At 33.2% G+C, this 24,714-nt stretch overlaps 3 protein-coding genes across 4 annotated transcripts in view; 2 read left to right on the top strand and 1 right to left on the bottom strand.

The window, feature by feature from the left end:
• LOC110993048 (transcription factor IIIB 90 kDa subunit) overlaps positions 1-16,871 on the bottom strand; it is a 28,375-nt gene extending 11,504 nt beyond the window's left edge. The window contains exons 1-3 of the mRNA XM_045629345.1: positions 16,361-16,871; positions 15,997-16,221; positions 15,677-15,781 (exon numbers count right to left, since the gene is read on the bottom strand). Coding sequence (XP_045485301.1) covers positions 15,677-15,781; positions 15,997-16,221; positions 16,361-16,577 — 547 coding nt within the window. The 5' untranslated portion in view covers positions 16,578-16,871. The remainder of the gene's footprint in view (positions 1-15,676; positions 15,782-15,996; positions 16,222-16,360) is intronic.
• On the top strand, positions 7,662-15,409 carry LOC110993049 (BTB/POZ domain-containing protein 6-B). Of its 2 annotated transcripts, XM_022259126.2 has the most exons (7): positions 7,662-7,865; positions 10,830-10,999; positions 12,874-13,155; positions 13,246-13,393; positions 13,471-13,687; positions 14,196-14,561; positions 14,647-15,409. In XM_022259126.2, exons 1-7 carry the CDS (start codon positions 7,759-7,761, stop codon positions 15,139-15,141), a joined length of 1,785 nt encoding a protein of 594 aa, XP_022114818.1. In that variant the 5' UTR covers positions 7,662-7,758; the 3' UTR covers positions 15,142-15,409. The 2 variants fall into 2 exon arrangements, with proteins under 2 accessions (XP_022114818.1, XP_022114819.1); XM_022259127.2 differs by lacking the exons at positions 7,662-7,865; positions 10,830-10,999 and adding an exon at positions 12,454-12,680.
• Positions 16,872-18,128: 1,257 nt separating the features above from the next.
• Positions 18,129-24,714, top strand: part of LOC110993047 (transcription factor kayak) — a 32,759-nt gene continuing 26,173 nt past the window's right edge. The window contains exon 1 of the mRNA XM_022259122.2: positions 18,129-18,393. Within this exon, the coding sequence (XP_022114814.2) occupies positions 18,265-18,393 (129 nt within the window). The 5' untranslated portion in view covers positions 18,129-18,264. The remainder of the gene's footprint in view (positions 18,394-24,714) is intronic.

Consider the following 24,714-nt stretch of genomic DNA (forward strand, 5'->3'; position numbering starts at 1 on the left):
TGTGCTCATGATGCAAAATAATTAGAAATATTGTCAATATTAATAATAATATTAATAATAAAAAGTCTTTATTCATTTTAAGTACATTTTCTTTCCTAAGTGTATGATTTGGAAACCCTTTTAAGTAAAAAATACCTGTGTCAGGGTTCCCAGCTCTTCCATATTGGACGTAAATAAAGGCAACGTTAGCGAGAATATTTCGATAAAACTAAAAGGTACCTACTTCTTTTAAAGGCCAATTTATGCCGGAATTTCAAAAACAAGACTATTAATTTATTTGAAAATAAAACAGATACATCGGAGCGTTTATGAAAAAGAATAAATTTAATGTTTCATAATTTTTTTATAATATTTTATTTGACCGGTGACCGGTTTAGTGATTTGCTTAAGACCAACATAATATCTCTTATTTGACATTGGGAGCTAGACAGTCCGTCAGCAGTATTCGTGAGAATACGCGTGTTTCTCTTAAAAAATTAAAAAATATATCTTCGGACCGTATAACTATTAATAAATCTATACAATAAAAAAAAGTTAAAAAAAAGACTAAAATTTTACAGAATACAGAGCAAAGCAAAACAAAACAATTGAATAGACGAGCGAATATAATAAACAGTTGAATTCATAATACATTCGCAAAACGGTAATTAAAAAGAATAATTATTTAATGTAACAATACACGTAATTACCACATATTGCGACCGGCATACACCATTAATGGTGAAACTTATTGCACAACAGCCTTTCACAAATACTGTATCTGCGTAAAAACTGACACTAAATCATTATTAAATTAATGTAAAATTTAATTGCGTGTTCATCTTTCTAAAATTGTGAAAGATGCCAACATTAACGAACCAAATTCGGAATAAAATTTGGCACAAGACTCTAGAATTAACGTATTGCAACGGGAGAAAGAGAGAGAGGAGCAAGAGATGCAGCAGTTTAGAAATCCGGGTGAATTGGCCATTGTGAGTGTGCTCCTGAGCCAAAAACATTCCACATCATTCCTGGCTATATTTAATGCAAAAATACTCAGTTTCGTATCGCGCAGGCCGGACATTCAACGACCAATATTTAAGCCTGGACCTAATTAGACTATGGAATAAAATATGCCTAGGCGGAATATGGTTAACACATTAAGTGCTCTTTTCTCGATCCGTGCGAGCGTCCCGTTAATTTTTTAAACCATTCCTAGCTGCCTTTAACTCCATTTTCTCGGATCCGAGTTTTCGGCACATCTGCTGTATTCTCTCGCACTCGGATCCGAAAAATGTTTTTTTTTATAAAAATAATAATATACATTCGTGTATATTTTCAAACATTCATATTATACTTAATCAAAATTCGCCATAAAACGGCTATAACTTTGTTTAAGCATTCAATGTGTTAAAACGAGTATTATCTCAAAATCACCTCTATAATGAGCCTACCCCTCATACATCACACAACACAGTTACATTAGATTATTACTTAGTTGAATAATTTTTATTGTCTTCTTTCTTTTGGACAGTGTTTAAATATTTTTGTAGGTAAATATTTTGTATTCCATATATGGCTATGATTTCAGTGTAATTGTTTCTTATTATATATAATGTTTGTAAATGCAGGATTATGAAATAAACAAATATTACTTAGTTACGTCTACCAATCTTATCCAAACCACTGTTTAAATAATGCTTATCAGTAATAGTAACAATAATTTACAATATACTGTTAATCAGAAATTACTACACGTAGTACATAATATCTATTTTAAATATATTACGTTACTAGAGAAACGAATGGGGTAACAACAATTTTCATAATAAATTACAGTTGCTAAGGTAATTGTATAAACACATTTTACGTAACAGTAAAGAGACTATTACATATTCAAGTATTTGCAATTCTCTCAACTAATTTTTAAATAACACAAACCAATACACAAGGTCGAGTTTTGCGATGGTTAATTTGTAGGTTATGGTCACGAACTAAAGATTAAAGACACAGTTCTAGATTTTTTTTAACAATATGATAATGTGCTTAGTAGTCTTTATGAAATTGCAGACCTATACAGCTTATTGTGCTGATTTTAATAATTAATCGATCTATATGTACCACTTTCTTAGCAAATAAACGATTTATTATCAGAAAGCGCAGATATAACGGATCTACATATCATACGTCTGTTGGTTTTTCTCTTGTAAAGTATTCGAACTTCGCAGCAAATTTAATGTTAGTAAAAAAACATTTTAATATTTGATACGGTAATTGTGATTAATACGAATAACGGATCATGCTGGTAATTTAAATAACGAGTCCTAATGACCCACATTGTGAAAGTTTGAATACTTTCACACTAACAGAGATTATTCACTTGGTATGAAGATAAATATTTTTTACTGCTTACTTTACTTTTTATATGTGTTTTAGTGGCGCCCTTGATAGTTAAGATTCACAAATCAGTCTTCAGTCGGTACTTTCATACTATGTTTAATACCTTAATTGCTTGAAATATCAGGACAACGTCTGTCGAGGATCGCTAAATTTCAGCGTTAGCAGATTTGCTTCTTATAATGGATAGAACGTTTCCAAGAGATGGCAAAAGAGGAGACTTCAAGTAGATAGATGGGCAGATGATCTGAAGTCGAGCCGAAAAGATGAAGCAGGTTAGAGAACCTGACCATAAATCTCGTTGCTAAAACAAATCTAATAATATAACCACAGACTATTTAGAATTGTAATAAATGTTTTAATCCCCATCAAATTTACAAAAAAAAGTAAATACTTCACTCACGATGGCCTTAACAATGTCAAGAAACGTTTAGGGTCATCTCGACAGACCATTTGTGCAAATATAAACCGGATTCGAAAGTCAAAGTAATTTCAATGTGTAAGTGAAAACCTGGTTATATATTTTATACAGATTTACCAAGAATCATGAAAAAACTTGCACCTAACATTGACCCCTGTTTTACACCTTACAATTTTTTTAACTTCCGGAATATTTGCTGGTTTCTCCTAAATTTGTTGCATATAAGCTTTTAAAATAATTACTTCCGTCAAGGCTTTGTATATTGGAAACAGCGTAGGTAGTCTGATAAATCTTTAGCAAGGTTTCCCGGAAGGTACAATAATATTTTTCGATAATTTCCGGCTGCTAAATGTTACGATTTGGTATTATTAATACAATAATCATTGTACTCAATTGGGGTAAAGGACCAGTAAGAATTTAACAGATGAAGACATCCATGTACTAGTCATCGTAATATTATTTAGTTTTTTCTTTTATTGTGCCATTTTCATTGACATCCGACCCTATCGGAAGTTGTGGTAAAGACATAACTCGTTTTTTAAACTAAAGTAGTCTCTTTTCATCTAAGCGTAGGTAAACATATATTTGACAGAAAGAGACTAGGTATATTTTTGGTTATTAGCATGTACATGTCATTTGAATGAAATCTCTTCAAAAACTTTTTATTTAAATCTATTGCTTCTTAACCTTTCTTTAATATTTTGAAAAACACGAATTTAATGTGTAAATTCGTGTTTTTCAAAATTTTGTAAAAAAGATATGTTTGATTATTTATTTACCCGAATAATATAATCTAAATCAAGATATTTAACATTTGAAAACCGCTGTGGTTTCTATTAATTTAATAATAGTCTTGTTTATGAGCGTGACAAGTGCATATTAAAGTAATTCTTTAACGTGTTTTTTATGTTGCTTAACTTTAGGCTATCTAATAAATGACCGAGTAGTCCATTTATAAACCACAGAAGCAAAAACCTCAATGTTCTCTCACTATAGACGTTGGTCGCGATGTACAGTTCGGAACTTGAGTTTCATCTCTACCGACCTGACCCATGTTTATTATTTTTTTTCATCTCTAAAAAAAGGTTTTTTGTCTTTCGTGGAAGTTTATTAGTTAACGTAACAATCAAATATACCTACAGTATTTACAATCGTTTTTAACCTACATAATAATAATACTTACAAGTAATTCAAAATTACTAAAAGAAAATTAAAACAAATTTTAAAAGTTTGGTCCCTGGGGCAGTAAAGGTATTAACGCTGACAGCGTTTCCTCGCTGTATTGCGATACTTATTCGTTGAGCAAGGAAAGCACCAGCTCTGGGGACCGTTACCACGTACCAAGCGCCAACTAAGGCCAGGTTCCCACTACGCCGGACCGGCAGATCTACCGAAAACCGGACACCGGACAGAGTGTTCACATTACATCGGATCCCGGAAGAAATTCAGACATTCAAGTACTTACCTCAGTTGAATTTGGCGGGGCGAGGGGAGCACGAGCGGGACGAGCGGGGGACAGATACCGGCACAAACTCGTTCACATTACTCCGGGCCCGGTCGTTCTACCGGCAATTCGTAGTGACAAAACGCTCGGTAAAAATGCCGGGCTCGGCAAAAATGCCGGACCCGAGATAATGTGAATAGCTTCATATAAATTGTGCAGCCACTAGCCCTTCCGGCAGATTTACCGGCGCGGCAGATTGCCGGTCCGGTATAGGGGGAACCTGGCCTTACATCTTTAATTATCGCCTGTACACTTGAACCGCACCGCCCAAGAGTTTCTACTCCAAAGGGAACAAAATCGGAGTTGGATCACAGACCTAGAACAACTAAACCGGTTGAAGTGAGTTTTAACTGGTACCATATTTTCCTTTTGTCAAAATTAACACACATCACTTATAACGCGGTATCAATCTACATATATCAGAACTAGTTCTTAAGAACCGGAACATCTAATTAAATTTATCACAAATTCTATCCACGTTGGTATAACACAAACGTCCCTGAATCAAGCAATAGCATATATGGAAAATAAAGAATTCAGCAGCCTCACAGCGCCGAGCAACTGCATGTTTATAGGCTGTTTATCGCTGCGCCCGCGTGCTTTGAATTTACAATTATGAATAGCCTTTGATGACGTCACAATTCGCAAGAGTTTCATTGATGCCAAATAAGTTAGTACGATCCTATTATTGTTTTGTACATTGGAAGACTGGACTTCAGATTGCAATACATTTTTATTGTGCGAACTCTGTTATGCCTGAAAATGATTTTTTCCTTAGTAGCTATATGAAACATATTATGGAACATTTTTTATCTTACCCCGTAGAGAATGTTTGCTTTTCCAATCCTAAACCTAAGTACGATTTTTTTCAGTTTTATCTCCTAGAAACCTTGCTCAGAGTTCTAAGAAAAAATATCAAAAATTACTCGAATTAGATCAAATATTTTTAGCAACATGTTGCGATTCATTTTTATTTATATAAAAGTAGCAAATTACAAAATATATATTAAACAATTTAAATAAAAATTCTTAACAAACAAGCCAGCACTACTAGAGCCTTAAGGTGTGTTCAAGTAGTTAACGAAATTATTGATAATTTTCATCTATTTACATTTTGTAAAATTTTATATTCTTGAAGTTCAATCCGACTGTCGCTGTGAAATGTGCGCAATTATCATTCGCTCGAACGGTAATGGAAACATCGTGAGGAAACCTCAAACCTTGCCTTAGACACAAAATTATGACAAGTGTGTGTCAGGCACAGCTGAAAATGTCCATTAATGAATGAAACAGATTCAAAAATCTGAGGCCCAGACCAGACTAAAAACGCCACAGATTTATTTAATTTAAAAGTTTTAGTCATGTAGTCTCCTCACATAGGCCTCACCTGCTTTTAAATATTTATACATTTACTGAGTCTATATTTACTATAGGTAATACAAAAAGCTTTATTGACATCCTTAATACGTGATCAATTTTATGAACTCATTAGCGAACCAGTTTATAGTTAATAGGTGCTGCAATGTAAGAAGGCCAGACAGCTCTCAGTGACGCGAAAAAGGATTAAATTTTGACTTAAGGAGTCAAGGTTTTAACATGTACAGTAAACCATAAGACAGGGGAGAATAGAGGAAGTTGTGCGGTGCCACTAACACGACCTTCAGACATGAAAAGTGCAACTGAAGAAGATTTATATAACACATTTAATAAGTATCTGATTGTTCTTTCTCTAACAAGTGTTAAGGAGCAAAATCGCAAGTAAGACATCCATTTAAAGTTGGTGATCAATTGTTACCTTATTGCATTTATGGGTCCGAGTTCTTACGATACTCTCCAAGCAAAGCATGCGTCATAGACAAATCCATTGTATGGTCGTGATTTGAAGGCACATCTTGCCTGTCTCTAGGACTAACGTTGCGTATGGATAACATTATAAATAGTTTTTTAAAAGGCCATTGGTGTTTTATCTCTCCTCTTGCATTGAGGAAATATTAGATTGGATCTATTGCATATTTAACAAGGCCAGAAATACCTAACAACTTACTTGCATGATAATATTTTTTTATTGATTCTATTTGAGGTGTAAATGTTTTCTAATGATCGCTTTATGACCATATCATTGTGTCATTAACAACATTGTCAGGAGCGGTGGATCAGCGGTTGTGTAACTCGATGTTATATTTAACTGGACAACCCGTAAATCCTTTGGTGTTTAGGTTTGCCTCATAAGGCTTTTATGTTAGTCTTGTTCATCTTTAATTAAACTCATACGCGATTTACATCTTCTAATATTAAAACTATTGACAAATTGGGACTGAAGGTCACGACCCCCACTTACCTTGCATCAGTATTTAAATATTTTATATTATATTTATCGACAGTAGCTGGTGCCCGAGATTTCGTATTACCTAATAGTAGCGTGGCGTAGAAAAAACGATTAAAGATATTTAAGATACACATTTCCAGCACACATTACATATGTGCAACTCTAGCGGTTTTGGCACGCCAAAATAGCTAGGTAGATTTTTCCTACTTGATATTTTTGACAATTCACAAAACATCTTTATAAACTATAACCTATCAGTTATTCTAATGTACAAGCTATATTATTTTTCATTACAATCCATTCAGTATTTTTTAAATGAAAGAGTAACTATCCATACTTACAAACTTTCGCGTTTATAATATTAGTAGAATCATTTGCCGGAAATATTAACAAACTTCAGATAGCAACTGGAAGATTTCTGCGGTGGGCAGTGATATGTGTGAGTGTCACTCACGACACTAAGAGCGTAGCAGAGGTGAGACGGGCCCCCCCTTAGCCCATGAATATCAAATAGAAATATGTAGTAATATATGTATTTGTATGTATGGATATAAATATATAGTGGGAAATTTATTAATGTATATATATATATGTTTGTACAAAATATATGTATAAAATAAGGCCGAACCACCTACAAAAGTGGGGGATCTTGGGATTTTGATTTTACATAAAAAATTAGTAGGGTTATCAAAACTTAATTTATTTCTAAATAAACTTAATTTAATAATGAACTGAACTTAGGTATTCAAGGTGTTTGAAACGTCTTGAATTTGTGGGAAACTGTAGGGTTACCCAGAAACTTTTCCCTTTCGGAAAACTTAATAAGCTCTTTAATTTATTATTTGCAAATGAGGTCAAATTAAGATATAAACTGCCCATTCGATATATTCATAAATATACAATGTATAATCCCATACTATAATTAAAAATAATATATTGCATTTAAACAATGACATCATGCACTTTCACGATCGAAATTTCGGAGACGGGCATGCCCTAGCCTTGCGCAACGGAAAGCGGTTGCAAACCAGCGCAGGCGCACTCAGTTAACCGTATTCGTGACAGCGCGACGTTTCAATGTGTTTTGTGATTTGTGATTAGTGAATATGTTCTGTGCCCCGAGGGAATGAAATGCAGGGCAGTGCAACTGTAGTATCCAAAAAGTTTCCTGTGGTCCTTGGAAGAATACTTTTGCGCTGGGTCTTCACTAAGGCAGACTTAGTCTTCTTTATTTACCGGTTTGTTTATTAAAATTATATTAATGTGAAGCTATACCGTAGGAGACATTATTGTGGCGTGTTCAATGTGTTCTCAGTGTATTATAACGTCGTACCTATCACGTTGGTCATGATTATTATTAAAAACCAATGATATTTCATATTTAGCAATATATCCGACTTAATTAATCAAGCTATATTTAATTAAAGAGTAAGGTGTATAAAAACTATGCAATAAAAATAATTTAGGTAAAAACATTTCGTGCAATAACAGGTTTAATATCTCAATATAAAGCAAATTTATAATAATATTTAAAAAAGCAATAATTTATGCGTAAACTGAACCAGTTCGTATAAATTGTTATTATTAATATTCAATTAATAAACGCAAAACAAAAACTGAGGCACATTCTAACGTATTAAATACCCGGGTATTAAAACTATTAATTAAAAGTTTGTTTGTTATTTAATTAAAAACAAGCAATGGTAAAAATATAATTACAGTAACTGCAAGAGTTCGGTATCTTTCGAAAAAATAGGTCACTCTATTCCTACTAAGCAGCAAACAAGTTGAATCATGAATGAAAATAAAATTTATAAACGAAATTTGTTCTGACACTAGTTCCCACACTGGGGAGTCAGTTTTTCCGTGGTACATAAACGCAAATTGAATAAAAAAGATAAAACTAGTACATGTTTACATTCGAAATAGTGGCGTACATTGGACTCGCGGCAAAACAACTGAATGAAGCCAAAGGTAGATTGACCCATCTGATTAGTTGTATAGTAAGAAAAATGAATAATAAAATTCATGAATCATAAATACTAATAATATTATAAACAATTCTGCATATCAATCTTTATTTCATAACCAGTAAAGTACATTGAAATACCAATAATTCGCCAACAGGCTTGGCCTTGAATATCGACTACAACCTTCTTGGGCCCACATTAATAGGCTGATGAAGAAATAATTGACTTACATCAGTACCACTAATTGTTTAGTATTAACGAAGTATATCATAAGCAATGGTATAGATAGTACTTTCAATAATACATAGCTTCAATCTGGTGAAAAAGTGTTTTTAAATGGTACAGATGGTCTGAGTAAGTTTTTAGGCAGATACATTGATTTGCTAAGTCTTACTTCCGTTATTTGACATAATATTACAGTCATACTTAAGGTGATAATCTGAAATTGGACTTCTGTGCTCGTATGTTAAAATCGTATATTTATGAGTTGCCCCATTTTAGATTATATCATTAAATCTGTCACCTAACATTTTAATAGACAATTGATCCACCAAACGTCAAAATGATATGACAGTTCGTGTTGAGTCTAAGTATTATAAACGCTGCATCAATCTGTATAATTATAATTTATAATTACTCGTTATGTAATCGTGTAAACAATGCTTAATTAAGTAAAGCGTCATTGGACATCCGAGTTAAAGCAAGGTTTCTACCTACATATTTTAATTTTGAACCTTGTCAAACTGCATCAGAATATCATCCTGTACGCATAGGTATTTTTAACTTTAAAAATACTTTGTTCTATTTTTATTGGTACTTGAATAAATTATTGGTTAAGATTGGGATTTTTCATCATTCGTGCTTATTTTTTTATTGATTTGATATAGTAAAGTATTTATATTACTTTTTTATATACCCAACATTGTTGCAACCAGCAACTTTATATAAGCAACTACTGCAATTTGTAATAACAATGTAATATTATTTATATGTTTATACCATCCTACTCTGAAATCACGTCTTTTACTTTTATCTGGCGCTGAGCATGGTTTTTTTTATAAATCGACTTAAAAAATATCTGAATTTAAAAAAAACAATTGAAATCGCGGGCTACTAAGCCATATCAATAAATATAAGAGACATCTGAAGAAGTGCAAGACTGCGAGACGGAACCAAAATAAATGATAGATAGAATATAAGAATAGATACGAAAAGAAAGGGTTATAGGAGAATAATAGGAAGGGAGCCAAACGAACGTAGTCAATAAGGAAATACCTGAGACAATAGACGGTCATTCACATCGGGCCACAGTTTGCAATACTAAAAATGACAAATTCGGCCCCACACGATCTACTTCTCTCTCTGGGCTACCCAGTACTAGCTCCTTCAACTTAACCTTATTGAAGGAAGAGCGATTCGAATCGTCGTCGGCAGACATTCCGAACGGCTCGATTCCTTGGCGCTGCGTAGATATTCTGGGAATATCTACGCAGCGCCAAGTATCTCTTTACATTTCCTTCCGCAATCACCATTATTAACACAAATTTCGAACACCAAGTTGAAAGGGTTGTTTAGAATAATAGCGCTAGCTCATCATTAGTCGTTCCACAACTGAGCGCTTTTACTGCCCTGCAACTCACCAATTCTTAAAAATCCGGCAACGCATTTGCGAGCCTTTTGGCAGTGTGAGACCGGGGGCGGCGGTATCACTGAACATCAGGTAAGACGCCTGTCTGTATGCACCCTGTTCTATTAAAAATGTTTGAGGTGGTGGATAGAAGAAGTATCTTTGGAGTGGCTAGAGTAATAAGTAACTAATAATTTAGTAAAGCAGTGCAAACGCAAGTATATAGCCACACCTCTACCGCGATACCCAACTTGATCATTCTGACATGATAAAATCCGAAAATTGAAAAAATAAGAGGAGACTAGAAACTAGACTAGAAAATAGAAATACAGGTTTCAGAGATCAGGATGGCATGAATGTTATTAAGTTTTAAATAAGATCGTAACACTGATACATATTTTTATAAGATAAAAGTAATGAACTCAACATCATTCAATTATCGTCATCGACCTTTTATAGTATCCCCCTCGGAGGACCTTTGTTTTCTTTAAAGTATTGAACAATATTTGAACAATTTTAACTTGATACATCATACCTTCTTATTTTTTTGCACAAAAAGAATAGCTCTAAAATAATTAGCAATAAAGTAACTATTCTATTTGCAGTATAGTTTGGTATGCGTTCTATGCTCGGTCATCAATGAACAGCAGTGTGGATTTCTTTGAAAGCCTCATTGATGAAGATGGTCGGTTTTCGGAACTAAACTGTCAAGAGCCGGCACAGCGAGCACCACGACGGCGTCCAAACGTACAGAGAATTCGACCCCAAATACAAGGTATACATTTTAGCAACTTTTTACTTTCGCATTATTCTCGGAGTTGAATATTGTTATCACTAGAAAGACGGGAAAATCTATCTACCTACAAAGACGGCGACCGGTCAAATGACTCCTCCAATATATTAAACCTTTTTTTATTATTTTAGCTGTTAAAAATGGTAACTATAGTAATAAAACAGGGTTTGATGTATGATTAATTATAATATTTATACACATATTTTACATTTTAACATTTTCTTTACATTACAAGAGCCGCAAAGTGGCTTTTTACAAGTGTCTTTATTAGTTTTATTTTTGCATTTTTGTACATAACATTTTCCGAGTTTCTGGATTTTGAGTAGAAGATCGAGAAGAATTGAAAAAAATGTACGGCCACCTTCGAGATGCCGCTTTGACACTATGATTTTATGCCATCTGGTAAGCCACATCCACGCCGTACTTGGTAGCATTGTAAAAAGCCACCGTTTTTGGCTTTTTCTTAGGGTGATTGGAGTCTATTTCAACATTGTTATGTACCGTGCTAAGGAATAACACGTTCTTTTTTCGTTTTCCTTGATAAATTGTGAGTGTAATCAATCGGACTTCAGGATTTTTGTTTCAAACAAAATCATATGAAGTGATTTGACGTAAGGTGGAATCTCTCGTAGTGCCCTGTTCATAGTTCCTACAATCGTAGTGCGTTTTGCGAGCAAGTTATTTACCAAGCTTATCGATGTAAAGAAGTTGTCAGTAGTTATATTTCGGCCAGTATTTGCAAAAGGTTCCTCGAGACGCATAACAACGGATTCACCAAGGCTTTGGTTTTGTGGCCTGCTTTCGTCCTTTCCTAAATAAGGAAAGCCGTTGAGCACAAACTTTGAATCCACATCGACACAAGCAAGAAATTTTATTCCAAACTTGCTAAAAATCAGGCTTGTTAGCAATGTAATGAAGAAACCTGCATGTAACCTTAGTAGAAAACAGTTGTTCGTCTACTGTAAAATTTTCTCCTGGCTTGTAGCATGATAAGCAGTTCTCAATAAATTTCTTCCAAACGTCTGATATTAGTGCAAATTTGTCTAGTTGAAGTGACCACGACGTACCGTCGGTAGAGGTGATAAGACCTCGAAGCTCAGAAATTTTTAAAAACTTAAACTTGAAACTTATAAACACTTATCGGATCTCAGCCGTCAAATGACTGCCGCCGTCTTTGTCGGTATATCAAGATTTTAAATAATAAACAAAAGTGATGTGAGTTATTTTGATACATAGTTTCATTTAACTACTAATATTAATAAAAGTCACAAAGTTTCAATACGTTACGTCAAATGGTTTGTGAATTATTCAACATTAAATACAAATTGACAGTCAAATGACTGCTCCCGTCTTTCTAGTGTTAAATAATAAATTTAAGGTGTAGTTGTCAACTTGAAAATTGCACTTAAAAGTTTCAACTGGAAGTCAACATCACTTGACATTTGACAAGCTAAAGCAAGATGGCGACAAACGCCAATATTCATGTTACGTCACGGCATCAAACTGCGGAAATAAGAGTTGGACGACCTCTGTTTGGCGTTGTTTACAAAAGATAGTGTTAGGAAAATGTCAAATTTATGCTCAAGAATTGTTTTAAAACCTGTTAAAAGGTTACCAAACGGTACAGATTTGTTAGTCGATGAAACTAATACGTGGATGAATGGTAAGACTCCGAATTCCAAATTGTAATTAATATTGATTTATCGTGAGGGTCATTTATATTAGAAGTTTTATGACGCAGCCATTGGTCAATAAAGACAGGTTTACAAATAGCTTAAAAGCAGTATTTCTTTCACAAGATTCTAGTAAAATCTAGTCATCAGTACGGTAATGGAAAACATGGTGTATTTTTTCAGCTGAAAATGTCAACAATGGTGGTGGATTATCAGTGTCTCCACCAAACACAATATCTCAAAGGGAGTTGACAACAATGGTGTCACATTGCTACAATGTGCCAACATCCCCATGTGGCTCTACAAGCTCCACTCCTTCGCCCACAGTCCTACCTACTACTCCCCCAGGCACAGCTACCCTTGACCCAAATTGGCAAGCAACAAAAGTCACAATTAGAGATAGAAATGCAGCTATGTTCAACAACCAACTTATGGCTGATGTGACATTCATTGTTGGACCTCCAGGTAATTTAGTTTTTTTATTTTTATAGGTAAGTGTTTAAAAATTATAAATTTTGACCAAATTCTTTGTGGGCACTTTCCAAATTCTTTCAGGTCATGTACAAGTTATCCCAGCTCATAAGTATGTCTTAGCAACGGGAAGTTCCGTATTTTATGCCATGTTTTATGGAGGATTAGCGGAGTGCAAGCAAGAGATAGAGGTACCTGACGTGGAACCATCTGCTTTTCTAACTCTACTCAAGTATGTGAAATAATTCTGACAATTTTCAATTTTGAATTAATACATAATGTTTTAATGGTATGTCTTGTAAATTACAGATACTTATACTGTGACGAAATTCAATTGGAAGCTGATACAGTGCTATCAACGCTATATGTAGCAAAGAAGTACTTTGTCCCACATGTGGCAAGAGCATGTGTGAACTACTTAGAAACTAGTCTTACTGCAAAAAATGCATGTTTGCTCTTAAGTCAATCTAGATTATTTGAGGAACCAGAATTGATGCAAAGGTGTTGGGAAGTAATTGATGCGCAGGTATGTGAGTCAACAGAAAATCTCATGACATTGGGTATTGGACCGTCTTCCTCTTATGGTAGCTTATTAATGGAGTTATCTGAATCTAGTCAGAATCGCTATAGCACTAAATGTGATAACTTGTCAAGTGAATCCCTTAACTGCTGTGACTAAGAATTACATTAGTTACTATCTTTTGGTTTGTGAATGTTTGGTATGTATTGGTTGTGACTAGTCAGTGTTTAAGTACAGGTTAATAACTTGATGTTTGCACAATTAATGTAATATATTATTGTGTTTAAAGTTTTTTAGTCTAACTTAAAGGATAGTTTAAAAATGAACCTAAAATAACTGCAATACATTTTGAGTAAAACTATTATTTGCATGTTGTGCAAAGCATGTGCTCTGGATGTCTATATGTTGTAATAATTATTTTTAATGATTATTATTAATAATTGTGAAAATAAATTATTTAAGCAAATTGTATTGCAGTTTTAATTTGCAAAACCTAACATAGAAATATTTTTAGGCTGAAATGGCACTCACATCAGATGGGTTTATTGATATTGATGTATCAACTCTGGAATCAGTACTAGCAAGAGAAACTTTAAATTGCAAGGAAATTAATCTTTTTGAGGCTGCCTTGGCTTGGGCACAAGCTGAATGTGCCCGACGGGAAATAGAACCCACACCAACAAATAAGAGAGCTATGCTTGGCAGTGCCATATATTTAGTAAGGTTTCCTACTATGACATTGGAAGAGTTTGCTAACAGTGCTGCTCAACTTGAAATTCTTACTCCTCAAGAAACAATTGATATTTTTTTACATTTTACTGCGGCTACCAAACCACAGTTGTCCTATCCGATAAAAGCAAGAGCTGGTCTAAAAGCTCAGGTAATTTATTATTGCTACAATTAAATACTATCTAAACAAATAATTTTTAAAGAATGTTATCTCACAATTTAATATCACTTTCCAGATATGTCACCGATTCCAGTCCTGTGCATACCGAAGCAACCAATGGAGGTACAGAGGAAGATGTGATTCTATACAATTTTGTGTGGATAAAAGGATATTTGTTGTAGGCTTTGGTTTATATGGTTCCTCTAATGGGGCAGCTGACTACAATGTCAAAATTGAATTAAAAAGGTTAGGACGAGTGCTTGCTGAAAACAATACGAAATTCTTTTCTGATGGATCAAGTAGCACATTCCATGTATACTTTGAAAATCCTATACAAATTGAACCTGAATGTCTATACACCGCATCTGCAGTGCTTGATGGAAGTGAACTAAGTTACTTTGGACAGGAAGGCTTGACTGAAGTTTACATGGGAACAGTAACATTCCAATTTCACTGTTCTTCTGAGAGTACAAATGGAACAGGTGTACAAGGAGGCCAAATTCCAGAACTAATTTACTACGGTCCCACAGTGAATGCAGCAATAGTTAATGTTAATACAAATGATGACTGACAATCAAGAAGTAAACGTCCCCTAAACTACTACTCTGTTTAGAGTAAATTCCCAACTTCTTGCAAAGAATATGGACTTAAAAGATTTTCCATCATTCCCTTAATGTTAAATTATAGCAAAAAAATTGTGTATAGTATGTATTGTTAACAATTATTATTATTAACTTAATTAAGTACCATAATGTGATATGGGTGTTGTATAAAGGCTCTCTAAAAATTATAAGTTTCTCTTAGGACTACGACTTATTTACAATAAATATTAAAAGCTTTGCAATTGTTTTAATTAATTATGAGAGATGAAAATATATAAGATAAATTAAAAGGTACAAATAATTGCTTTTTAACTAACTGCTGACTTCAAACTGATTTCAAATCTACAATTTACCATTTATCAGGTATTAGTTGTTATAAGTTGTAGGTAAGGAATTTATGGTAATGGCAAGACACATCAATACATTAAAATGTCATACCATATTAGTTAATTAACTTTTCTGCTTCTATGTCAAAATTATAATAATGATTTTAAGAGTACTTACCAGTTGGTGGAATGTTGATGCAGAGAGTCTTCGAGAGTTTGAAGTATGTGCGACCCAGTTGATAACAACATATCTGCAGTGCATCACTAATATCAATTAATAGATCTGATAACAGTTAAGGATTCCTGTTTTTAAAATACAAATAATGTATATACATTTGGTATTTTAAATATAAGATTTTCAATCTGACTAAATGTGTAATTTAGTCAGATTTATTCACATATAGAATTATTCACATTTTATGAAGAAAATATTGGCTTAGACTAGATTATGGATAGTGGATATGTTTTATTAGTAGTATGATGATGGCTAAAGGATACGAGCAGTCCCTTCTGTTCTGCACATCATATAAACACATGCAGCCTGTGTTAGTGCTGATGGTCGTCCAATTGTCAGGTGACGCATAAGTGCCAACTTAAAAAAATTACATGCAATATCAATACATTGCTGATTTAAACGTAGCTGTTGGCACAATGCTGTGATTCCATCTCTTGCTTTCCGTAACGTGACCTCTCTAGATTCTTGGCCAATACCTGAATTGAATGCTAAAACCAAATAAAGATAAGAAACAAATTAGATGTAGAGATGAGAAATTAGTGGAATCAAATGTTTGATAAATATATGTTAATAAACATAAATTCCAATAAAGTTCTAAGTTAGTATTCTGATACTTTATGAACAAACCTCTTCCAAATCCTGATGCGCCTCCCTTTGATTCAGCCGACACAAACTGGCCAATAACAGAGGCTCCACCATGTGCAGTCTCTTGAAACTCAATATCAGCTACAATAATACTATCTTCGAGGACTGATCCACAATTTGTACACACAGCATCTCCTCTTGCAGGGTCAACTTCGATTTCGGATGACCCACAATGCTTACATTTTTTTCCAGATGACATTGCGTGCGTTCTTGATATTGGCTATAAATATTATTTGACCAACGCCTACCTTACACTTAATTTAAATTAATTTAAGATTGATAATCTTTTTTTGCCTTTTATGAGTATTTTTAAATTGCATGGTATTTACTATTCATTTCAATCTTGTGGGCAATGAACTAAAAATACCTTTTACAATACAGATCAAATCAGCTTTTGCGACAATGGGACGTAAATTAAAATTTTATAATTTATTTAGCCGAATTTATAATGGTATAAACATGCCCTCAATGCCCATTGCCCATACCCATTTGATAATTGATATATTTCAAACTTCAAAGTTAAAAACAACCCGAAATTACAATATACATTATCGTCGATTGACTTCTGACAATTACGACTGATAGTTAAACTTTGTACCGATGACATCAGGGTTTTGACAAATAACATATATCACCTTGCATGGGTAGGCTAGACAATCATTAAACGATTCTGAATGTACCGGGAAAGTGTTCTTAAATATTAGAGAAATAATGGAATGTTAAAAAATTAAAAAAAAGCGTGTGTGTACTTTTGTGCCCACGTTAGAAACATTTTATCTTTCGCCTTTTGCTACGTTTGTAGAAAAAAACGACATTAACAATAGAAAAAACTAAAATGTTGACTACTCTTGCTAACTTCATGGTGTCGCTTAGTTATGACAGTGTGCACGCCTATTGTAAAAATCATTGTACTCTCATAATTTTTCCCTAACGCGCCAAATTAATAAGTATGACTTCAAAAATTTAAAACTAATACAAAAAAAAAATATGTTCTAAAGTCAACTTCAGTTTCGAAAGCGGCATCTAAAAATGTATGCTTACTGGGTACTAAAAGCTATAAGTGGTATTATAGTGATTAATTTTCGATAAGTAGATCTAAATTTGTCGTTATCTTTTTTTTATTTTGGTTTTCTAGTCCTAATTCTTTTTAACATTTTGCGAAATTTATATCACCAAAGATATAAAAACTGGTTCACCCGCACTAATTTCTGATTATTTTTGTATTTTGCATATTCTCATCTTGCAACATTGATAATGAAATTAAAGAACAAAAAAAAATTCAACCAAGCCAGAAACAAAGTCACTTTGGGACAGGTGTGACCAAGTAACGCCAAACTAATTTTATGGCACCGATACTTCCTCACATTAAGTCACGTGACTATTTCCATACAATGCCTGTTATATAGTGTTTTTGTCTCAAGTCCCAGAACAAAATAGAGATGACGTCATATCAAGAAACGATTGTGATTGGTACAATATCACGTCAAAGTCTATTTTTAGAAAGTGAACTCACCATAAAGTTCTTAAGGTTGGAGAAGATTATGTTGTGATAAAAAGTATGTGTGCTTATTGAAAACTTGGTCTCTTAGGTCGTTTCGGTTCTCATAACGTAACAAATTCTCAGGAGAAGGGCATCCCCAAAGAGAGAACGACGTCATCGTAAAAACTGCATCGATGACTCATCATTGTTGTTCTTCATAGCGTAGTATACTTTTCAAATATAAGTTTTCAATAAAATAAATTGAATAATATTGCTGTCATTAACGATTTATGCATTAAGTTTCAACTGTCAGATTTTTAGAACTTGCGATCCGAGTGATAACAGTTTATTACGCAGTGATAATAAATTACGTAAAGTGTGTTATTGAGAACTTGAAAAGAACGTTATGACGATGAAGCTGGAAATGAGTGACAGTCATTCTAACCATTCGGACTTTTCAAGTGATAGTCAGTCTTCACAAGGATCTTCCACTAATGATTTTGTATCAGCAAGGCCTTCGCGTGCTTTGCTTTCGGTAAGTCTAGTATTTACTTCTGGACACTAAGTCCAGCGATTCATCACGATATAAATTTAACAAATTAATATTCGCGTATATAATTCAACAAATAACTCAGTTACCAGGAAAACAAAACTAAAAAATCACTTTAAGTTATAATATGAATTGGCTTGATGTCATGGCCCTTATCTTCTTCTTCATCTTATCCAGACTGTTTGCATTGTCCTTTTTAGTGTCTAAAAAAGTGGAAACCTTTTGGATATGTAAATAATTGAAATAGCAAAGTTATATTAAATATATATTTAACATTTTCTTCAAAAATTTTTTCCTTCCCTGTATATATTTTTTAAAATTATAAGTATATGGTAGATTATCAGCCCTTGGTAAAGCTTGATTCTCAGTAATCTATGTAGAAGATAACATGTATTGCAGAAATGAGTATCATTTCTACAAAATAAAATGTATACAAGCGATGATGTTGTCTTTCCTTCACAGTGGGCATTATAATTGTGCAACTTTTTTTACATGATTTTTATAGGAATGTAATCCTATTTATATATCCTATATCAATTTAGGTAGGTTCTTAAATTGACTTATATGACAAAATGTCATAAAGCAAATGAGATCAAAAGAGGTCCTAAGGAGGGAGGAGTACCTATATATATATATATATATATATATATATATATATATATATATATATATATATATATGTGTATTTATATACAGTTTATATATATATATACTGTATATAAATCAAATTAGATTTATAAGGTGCTTCTTTTTCTTCCAAGAGTTTAAACTATACATACACATATGAAAATGATATCCAATAATAGTTCAAATCTTATATTAAAGTTTACATATAATAATAATCTATGAAATTCAATATAAAGCGTAATGAATTAAGTATTATGATAATAAACTTAACAATTCATGATTATGCTTTTGTTAAGGAAACAGGTGCACTTTGTGTAGCAAATACTGTGATATCAGAATGTTATTATAACGATGTTGTTTTGAATTAATTTTCCTTTATAACTAAACATAAGTCATATTTAACTGTAATCTGGGCTTATTGGTTTAGGTATTTAATGCGTTAACCTTGGAGATTTGGTGAACAGGATAAGATTGTTAGTCATGTGCAATTGTAAGATTATTATTAATAAATAAAAAGTATGTTAACAGCCTAACATACTTTTTATTTATTAACACTGTTGGAAGTAAAGAGAAATATAGTGCAAGTCAAATAAAAAGGAGAGCAACTGGGGGTCTTTTGCTTTCAAGCGACCAGTCAACCACTGTATGAAAAATATTTAGATAATGCGAGATGTATATAAGACATAACATATAATTTTAGTAAAGAAATACATGAAACAAATCAACTAGTACTAAAAATAATACTGGTTAAAAATAATAGACGAAAATACTCATTCATACTTTTGCCAACATACATAATAAAAGATAGACAGAGTCATCATTATTTAATCATTATTTTCAGAATCTGTAGATTAGGAAGGGTAAAATTTGCTGAGTTTCTTGCTCTTGTTCTCAAGGCAAATCAAGGCCTCCTGGTAGTATTGCGAACGGATGGCGTAGTTTTGCTCTTTCACGATTTTTGTAAACTTTGTTGACATTCATAAGCATGCCCTAAGTCCTAAGACGTATCTAAATTGAATAAATTAATTTTGATTACTCTTACAAATAAACTTTTAGTTTAATAATTTTTATTAGTTAGATAATGTTCGTCTTTGAGAATTACAAATAAATACACAGGTGAGTATGTTTGCATACACTGTGCTCTCTTTGATGTGGGGCTACTCATTCCACTTGGTTAATTTGTCACTCCATAAGTATTTTATTTTATTTTATTAGTTTATTTATTTATTTATTTATTTTCACTACATTTTTCTATCTTAACAATAATTACTAATACGATAGAATTCCAAAATAGCTCCCACACCAACTATTCTAGATAAAAACATTAAAAAATTAAACTTATATTCCTAAATCTATCTATCCATAACTAACAATATAGCAAGCAACTCTTGTGAACTCAGCCAGTGTACAAACAAATAGGTCCACCTCAATAGAAACTCTGTTCACTATCCGTATTGCCCACAGTAAACCACATATCAATATTTTATCTTATTGTATTGCATACTCTACTTACTGTTCAAAGTACCATCGAATTTATAGGTACTATAGGTGCTTTGCCCCGCGGTCACGGTGATTGTAAATGTCACTAAAGCGGACGGGAGACACTCGGGTGAAAATATTAATTTTTTTAAATCTGTATTTCTGCCCTTACAAAATGTATGCAACTTTGATGTTGGATATTATTTAATGATTCTAATAAAACTCCATTTTAGCTTTGCAAGAGCTAACACAGGCTGTTGTATTACTGTAAATTACATAAATAAATTAAGTAAATAGCAGGAAAACTTTACAAGTAGGCACTGACCGGCGGCTCTGACGTCATTTATTCGCGGAAAACTCGAGAGCGACGTGCGAGTAACAGAATTCGCCAAACAAAATTGTGGTGAAACAACAAAAATTTTATTGGTTTATAATTTTACAAGGTCATTTACAATTGTTGTAATTATTATCGTCCATGAATTCTATTTACCATAATGCTTATGTATTTATAAACAGGGCGTCCCAAGGGAAAGTACCTTAAATATCATAGATAGGATATTTTGCTTTTATTTTGAAAAGTAAGTCATTTAATGTCTGCATTCAATGATTTATTGAAAATTACTGGTCTCGCCTGGGAATCGAACCGACTTAAATGTGAAAAAAAATCATCCCTTATTTTTTTGATGGCAATCAGGAGAATGGACATAAAATAATAATTCTTCTTAAGTAACATAGTATTTTTAAAGAAAGGAACAACAAAATTATTGAGTACAATTTTAAAAATCGTGTTCTAATGAAAACTGCGAGTCACTTTATGTCAATATAAAAAGCATGCAAATGGCATACTAATTTATCATCATTTCAATAATGAGAACAGTTAGGTATGGTTGTTGTCAAAACTTTTACCTTATATACATACCTATATTATTTCTTCTATTATAATATGTTATATCTATAAAAGAATTAATCACTTATGGCTACCTTCTGTCAAAATTATACATCTTTTCAATACTAGTACATTTCTTATTCTAATCGCCAAGCAGTTAGTTAAATCAAATACGTTTTATACGTACAAGTGTAATCTTCGTAATGGAGACTCTCGTAATTCTTCTTCTGTCTTCTAAGTGAAACGCAAACATTGTTAGGTATATATATAATTCGTTTTTTGGTAGTCATAATGATTTACTATTATTAAACTATGTCACATGGCATTTTCTTTTGCGAATTAGCGAACTTTGGAATCGACTCGGTTTCTCCCTGGGAGATACGACCTTCAATTGTTTAAAGAACAGAGTATACTGCCTCAAGGGCTGGGAACGCAATGTTTGACTATGGAATGCGATGACTGCCCATTTTTAGGACGTCCATTAGGCTCGTTTGTGTGCGACAACTGTATGGAAAGGCCCTAAGCTAAGAAGAGGGCGCCTTAAAAAAAGGTGGATAGAAGAAATAGAAGCGGTAGCAGGAAGCGAATGGAGAAAGAAAGCCATAGACAGAGTCAATTGGGATAGGGGTACTAAAGGTGGTGTCTAAGACAAAGGATATATAGACTAGATAAAAAGAATGTTTAAAATGTAAAAATTCTAAGCTGTATATTATCTTCGTTTTGTCATCATTGGAAATTAAACGGGCTTGATTATTATTATTATTATTACCTGTAATATGCTTGAATAGACTTTACCTCAACACAGATGAACGTTATGTCACGTAGGTATGTTTGGGGAAACTTTATGCAATTCATACTTTTACCTCAGATCGGAGTTGCACCACAGCTTTTGTTTCTGGGTTTTTCCTAACCTAAAGCTATGAGTACAGAATCGATTTTTGTATAATGCGAATGGTTGTTTAACGTTGCCATGGATACGGATTCCAACTTATCGCCTATGATCGCGGTTCATAGAATGAGGGTGGCTTGCGTGACCGTCTGCTACAAATGACCTTGAACCTATTGACTTTGTTTACGATATTTGTACTATAACAATACTTACGAACATTATTGAATACCTAATGTACTCCATAGAAATTGCATAGGTACGCTATCTGGGTAGCGTCATAGATCTTTTGTATGCAAAAGATCTTTGACTGAAGCTACTTTCAAAGGTTACATAGTGTCCTTCTTTTGTGAGTTTTCTATATGGTATAATATAAATAACATGATCAGACAGTCCCTTTTTCCAATTACGAGTCCCGGTGACCCCGAAATGAACTGTGGGACGCAGAATTGTCGCGAAGATTTAAGCAGCAGAATATAAAAAAAACTGCCAAGAGATTCATTGTTATTTGAATTCGTCACCTATATTAAAACAATTTTGTTACTCTGATAAATATAAGTATAACTAAACATTTTGGATACCTATATTTTGTGGATCGTACTTTTTTCTAAATAAACTTTAAAAGGGTGTTTTTTTATTGCCTACTTATTATTTGACCTAAATTAAGCCAATGGCCCGTTTTGAGTCCATGAATAAATAGTCATTTAAAGTATTTATCAATAATTAAAAAAAATATAGATCTGTACCTCAGATCTTTGTATCTCGAAATATCATTTGTCAATCTACTAGGCAAGTAGGTGATCAGCCTCCTAGGCCTGACATACGGCGTTTTGCGTTTAAAGCTAACAGCTATCCTCACGATGTTTTCCTTCACCATTCGAACGAATGTTAAATGCGTACACAGACCAAGAGTCAATTGATGCACAGCAGACCGAACCTACGACCTCACAGATGAGAACGCCAAAGTCAACACTGCTCAAAGAAAAAACTCAACAATTAGCGATTATAAAGAGTGGCGGAAAGTTTCTTGCCAGTTCTTCTTGGCCGCTCTACGCCCTTGACTTGCGAAGTGGTTGTAAATGTTAATTCACAATTAATTTAATGTTTTTTGACCTATAAGATTATACCTATATGAATAAATATATTTTGAGTTTAAGTTTGAAATTTATATTTTATTTGTATTACTAAAACATTGAAAGGGGTTAAGAATCATATATCAAAGTATTACATAAACTATATAACATTATTTAATTAAAGTCATAATAGATATGTTATTCCTATAATTATTGTTTATTAGTTAGCTGTAAATACCGAAATTGCCTTATCACTTACTTGGAAACGATTACTTCACAAATAACAAGGAATTATACGCTTATTTATCAGTCTGGCTGGTTCTATAGACTTTATAAAGAACTATTCTGTTAGCATATATATTGTTACGAGTTAGAGGATCGGATTGATAACGTGGTAGATCTAGGGTTTATTTTGTTGATTAATACACGGTTATCATTCACAAAATACTCTCTCCTGAAAGTTAAAAACTAGTTTTCTAACTAGTGGAAAAATCTAGAAACACTGCAGTCAACCAAAAAATTTAGAAAAAACTGATGTTGGGATGACTTGTTTTTGGCTACCAGAGAATGTACTATACTCGAAGAACATAGTACATGCTAATATGGCCAAGTGTTAATCTGGATTGTCTATAGCTGAATAAAGCAAGCCTTTTGTTAGTTAAATGTGATATTAAACGCCAATGTTTATAAATACAATACCAAATGTACTGTATGACCTACATTACTATATCGAATAGTGTCAAATGTCTGTCCATCCTGTGATCCATTCCTGCAATTACTGGACCCGATCTTCCCTATTTATTTGGAAGCGTATGGCCTGGTCTGTTAAGAATACTTGTCAAGTATCTTCTAACCAACAATGGGCGTGGAGAGGTGGACGCAATCGCCGCATGTCGGGAAGCAGATAAGGCTCTGCTGTTACCGAATCCCGTATAAGGCGATTTTTGGTCGCTCCTTGGGGTTTTAGTGGGTATAGGCGAGTCCCACATAACCCTCTCGATCTTCTTGTCTAACGCATTTTGTATGTAATCTTGAAAAAAGTATTTCAGTTCATGGCAGATGAAATAAGACTTAAGATGACAGAAAAGTATTACACAATTATGACAAACTATTGGTTCATAGTTTGTATACTACTCATGTATGTATTTGGTTTTAACGAAGAATGTTTGCGCTTTAGCATAGGTTTACGCTCTCGGAACATTATCCACTTAAAATTTCCGTACAAAAATTTGTAGTTCAGATAACGCAATTTATATCAACATCTTTATAATAGTTACTTAACAATCCATAGTGCATTCTGGGCTGCACCTGCAATCCGAGTTCTTGGTTCATTGAAATAATGATTAATAGTTTTT

Source organism: Pieris rapae, chromosome 1 (assembly GCF_905147795.1).
Source record: "Pieris rapae chromosome 1, ilPieRapa1.1, whole genome shotgun sequence".
NCBI classification, from domain to species: Eukaryota; Metazoa; Arthropoda; class Insecta; order Lepidoptera; family Pieridae; genus Pieris; species Pieris rapae.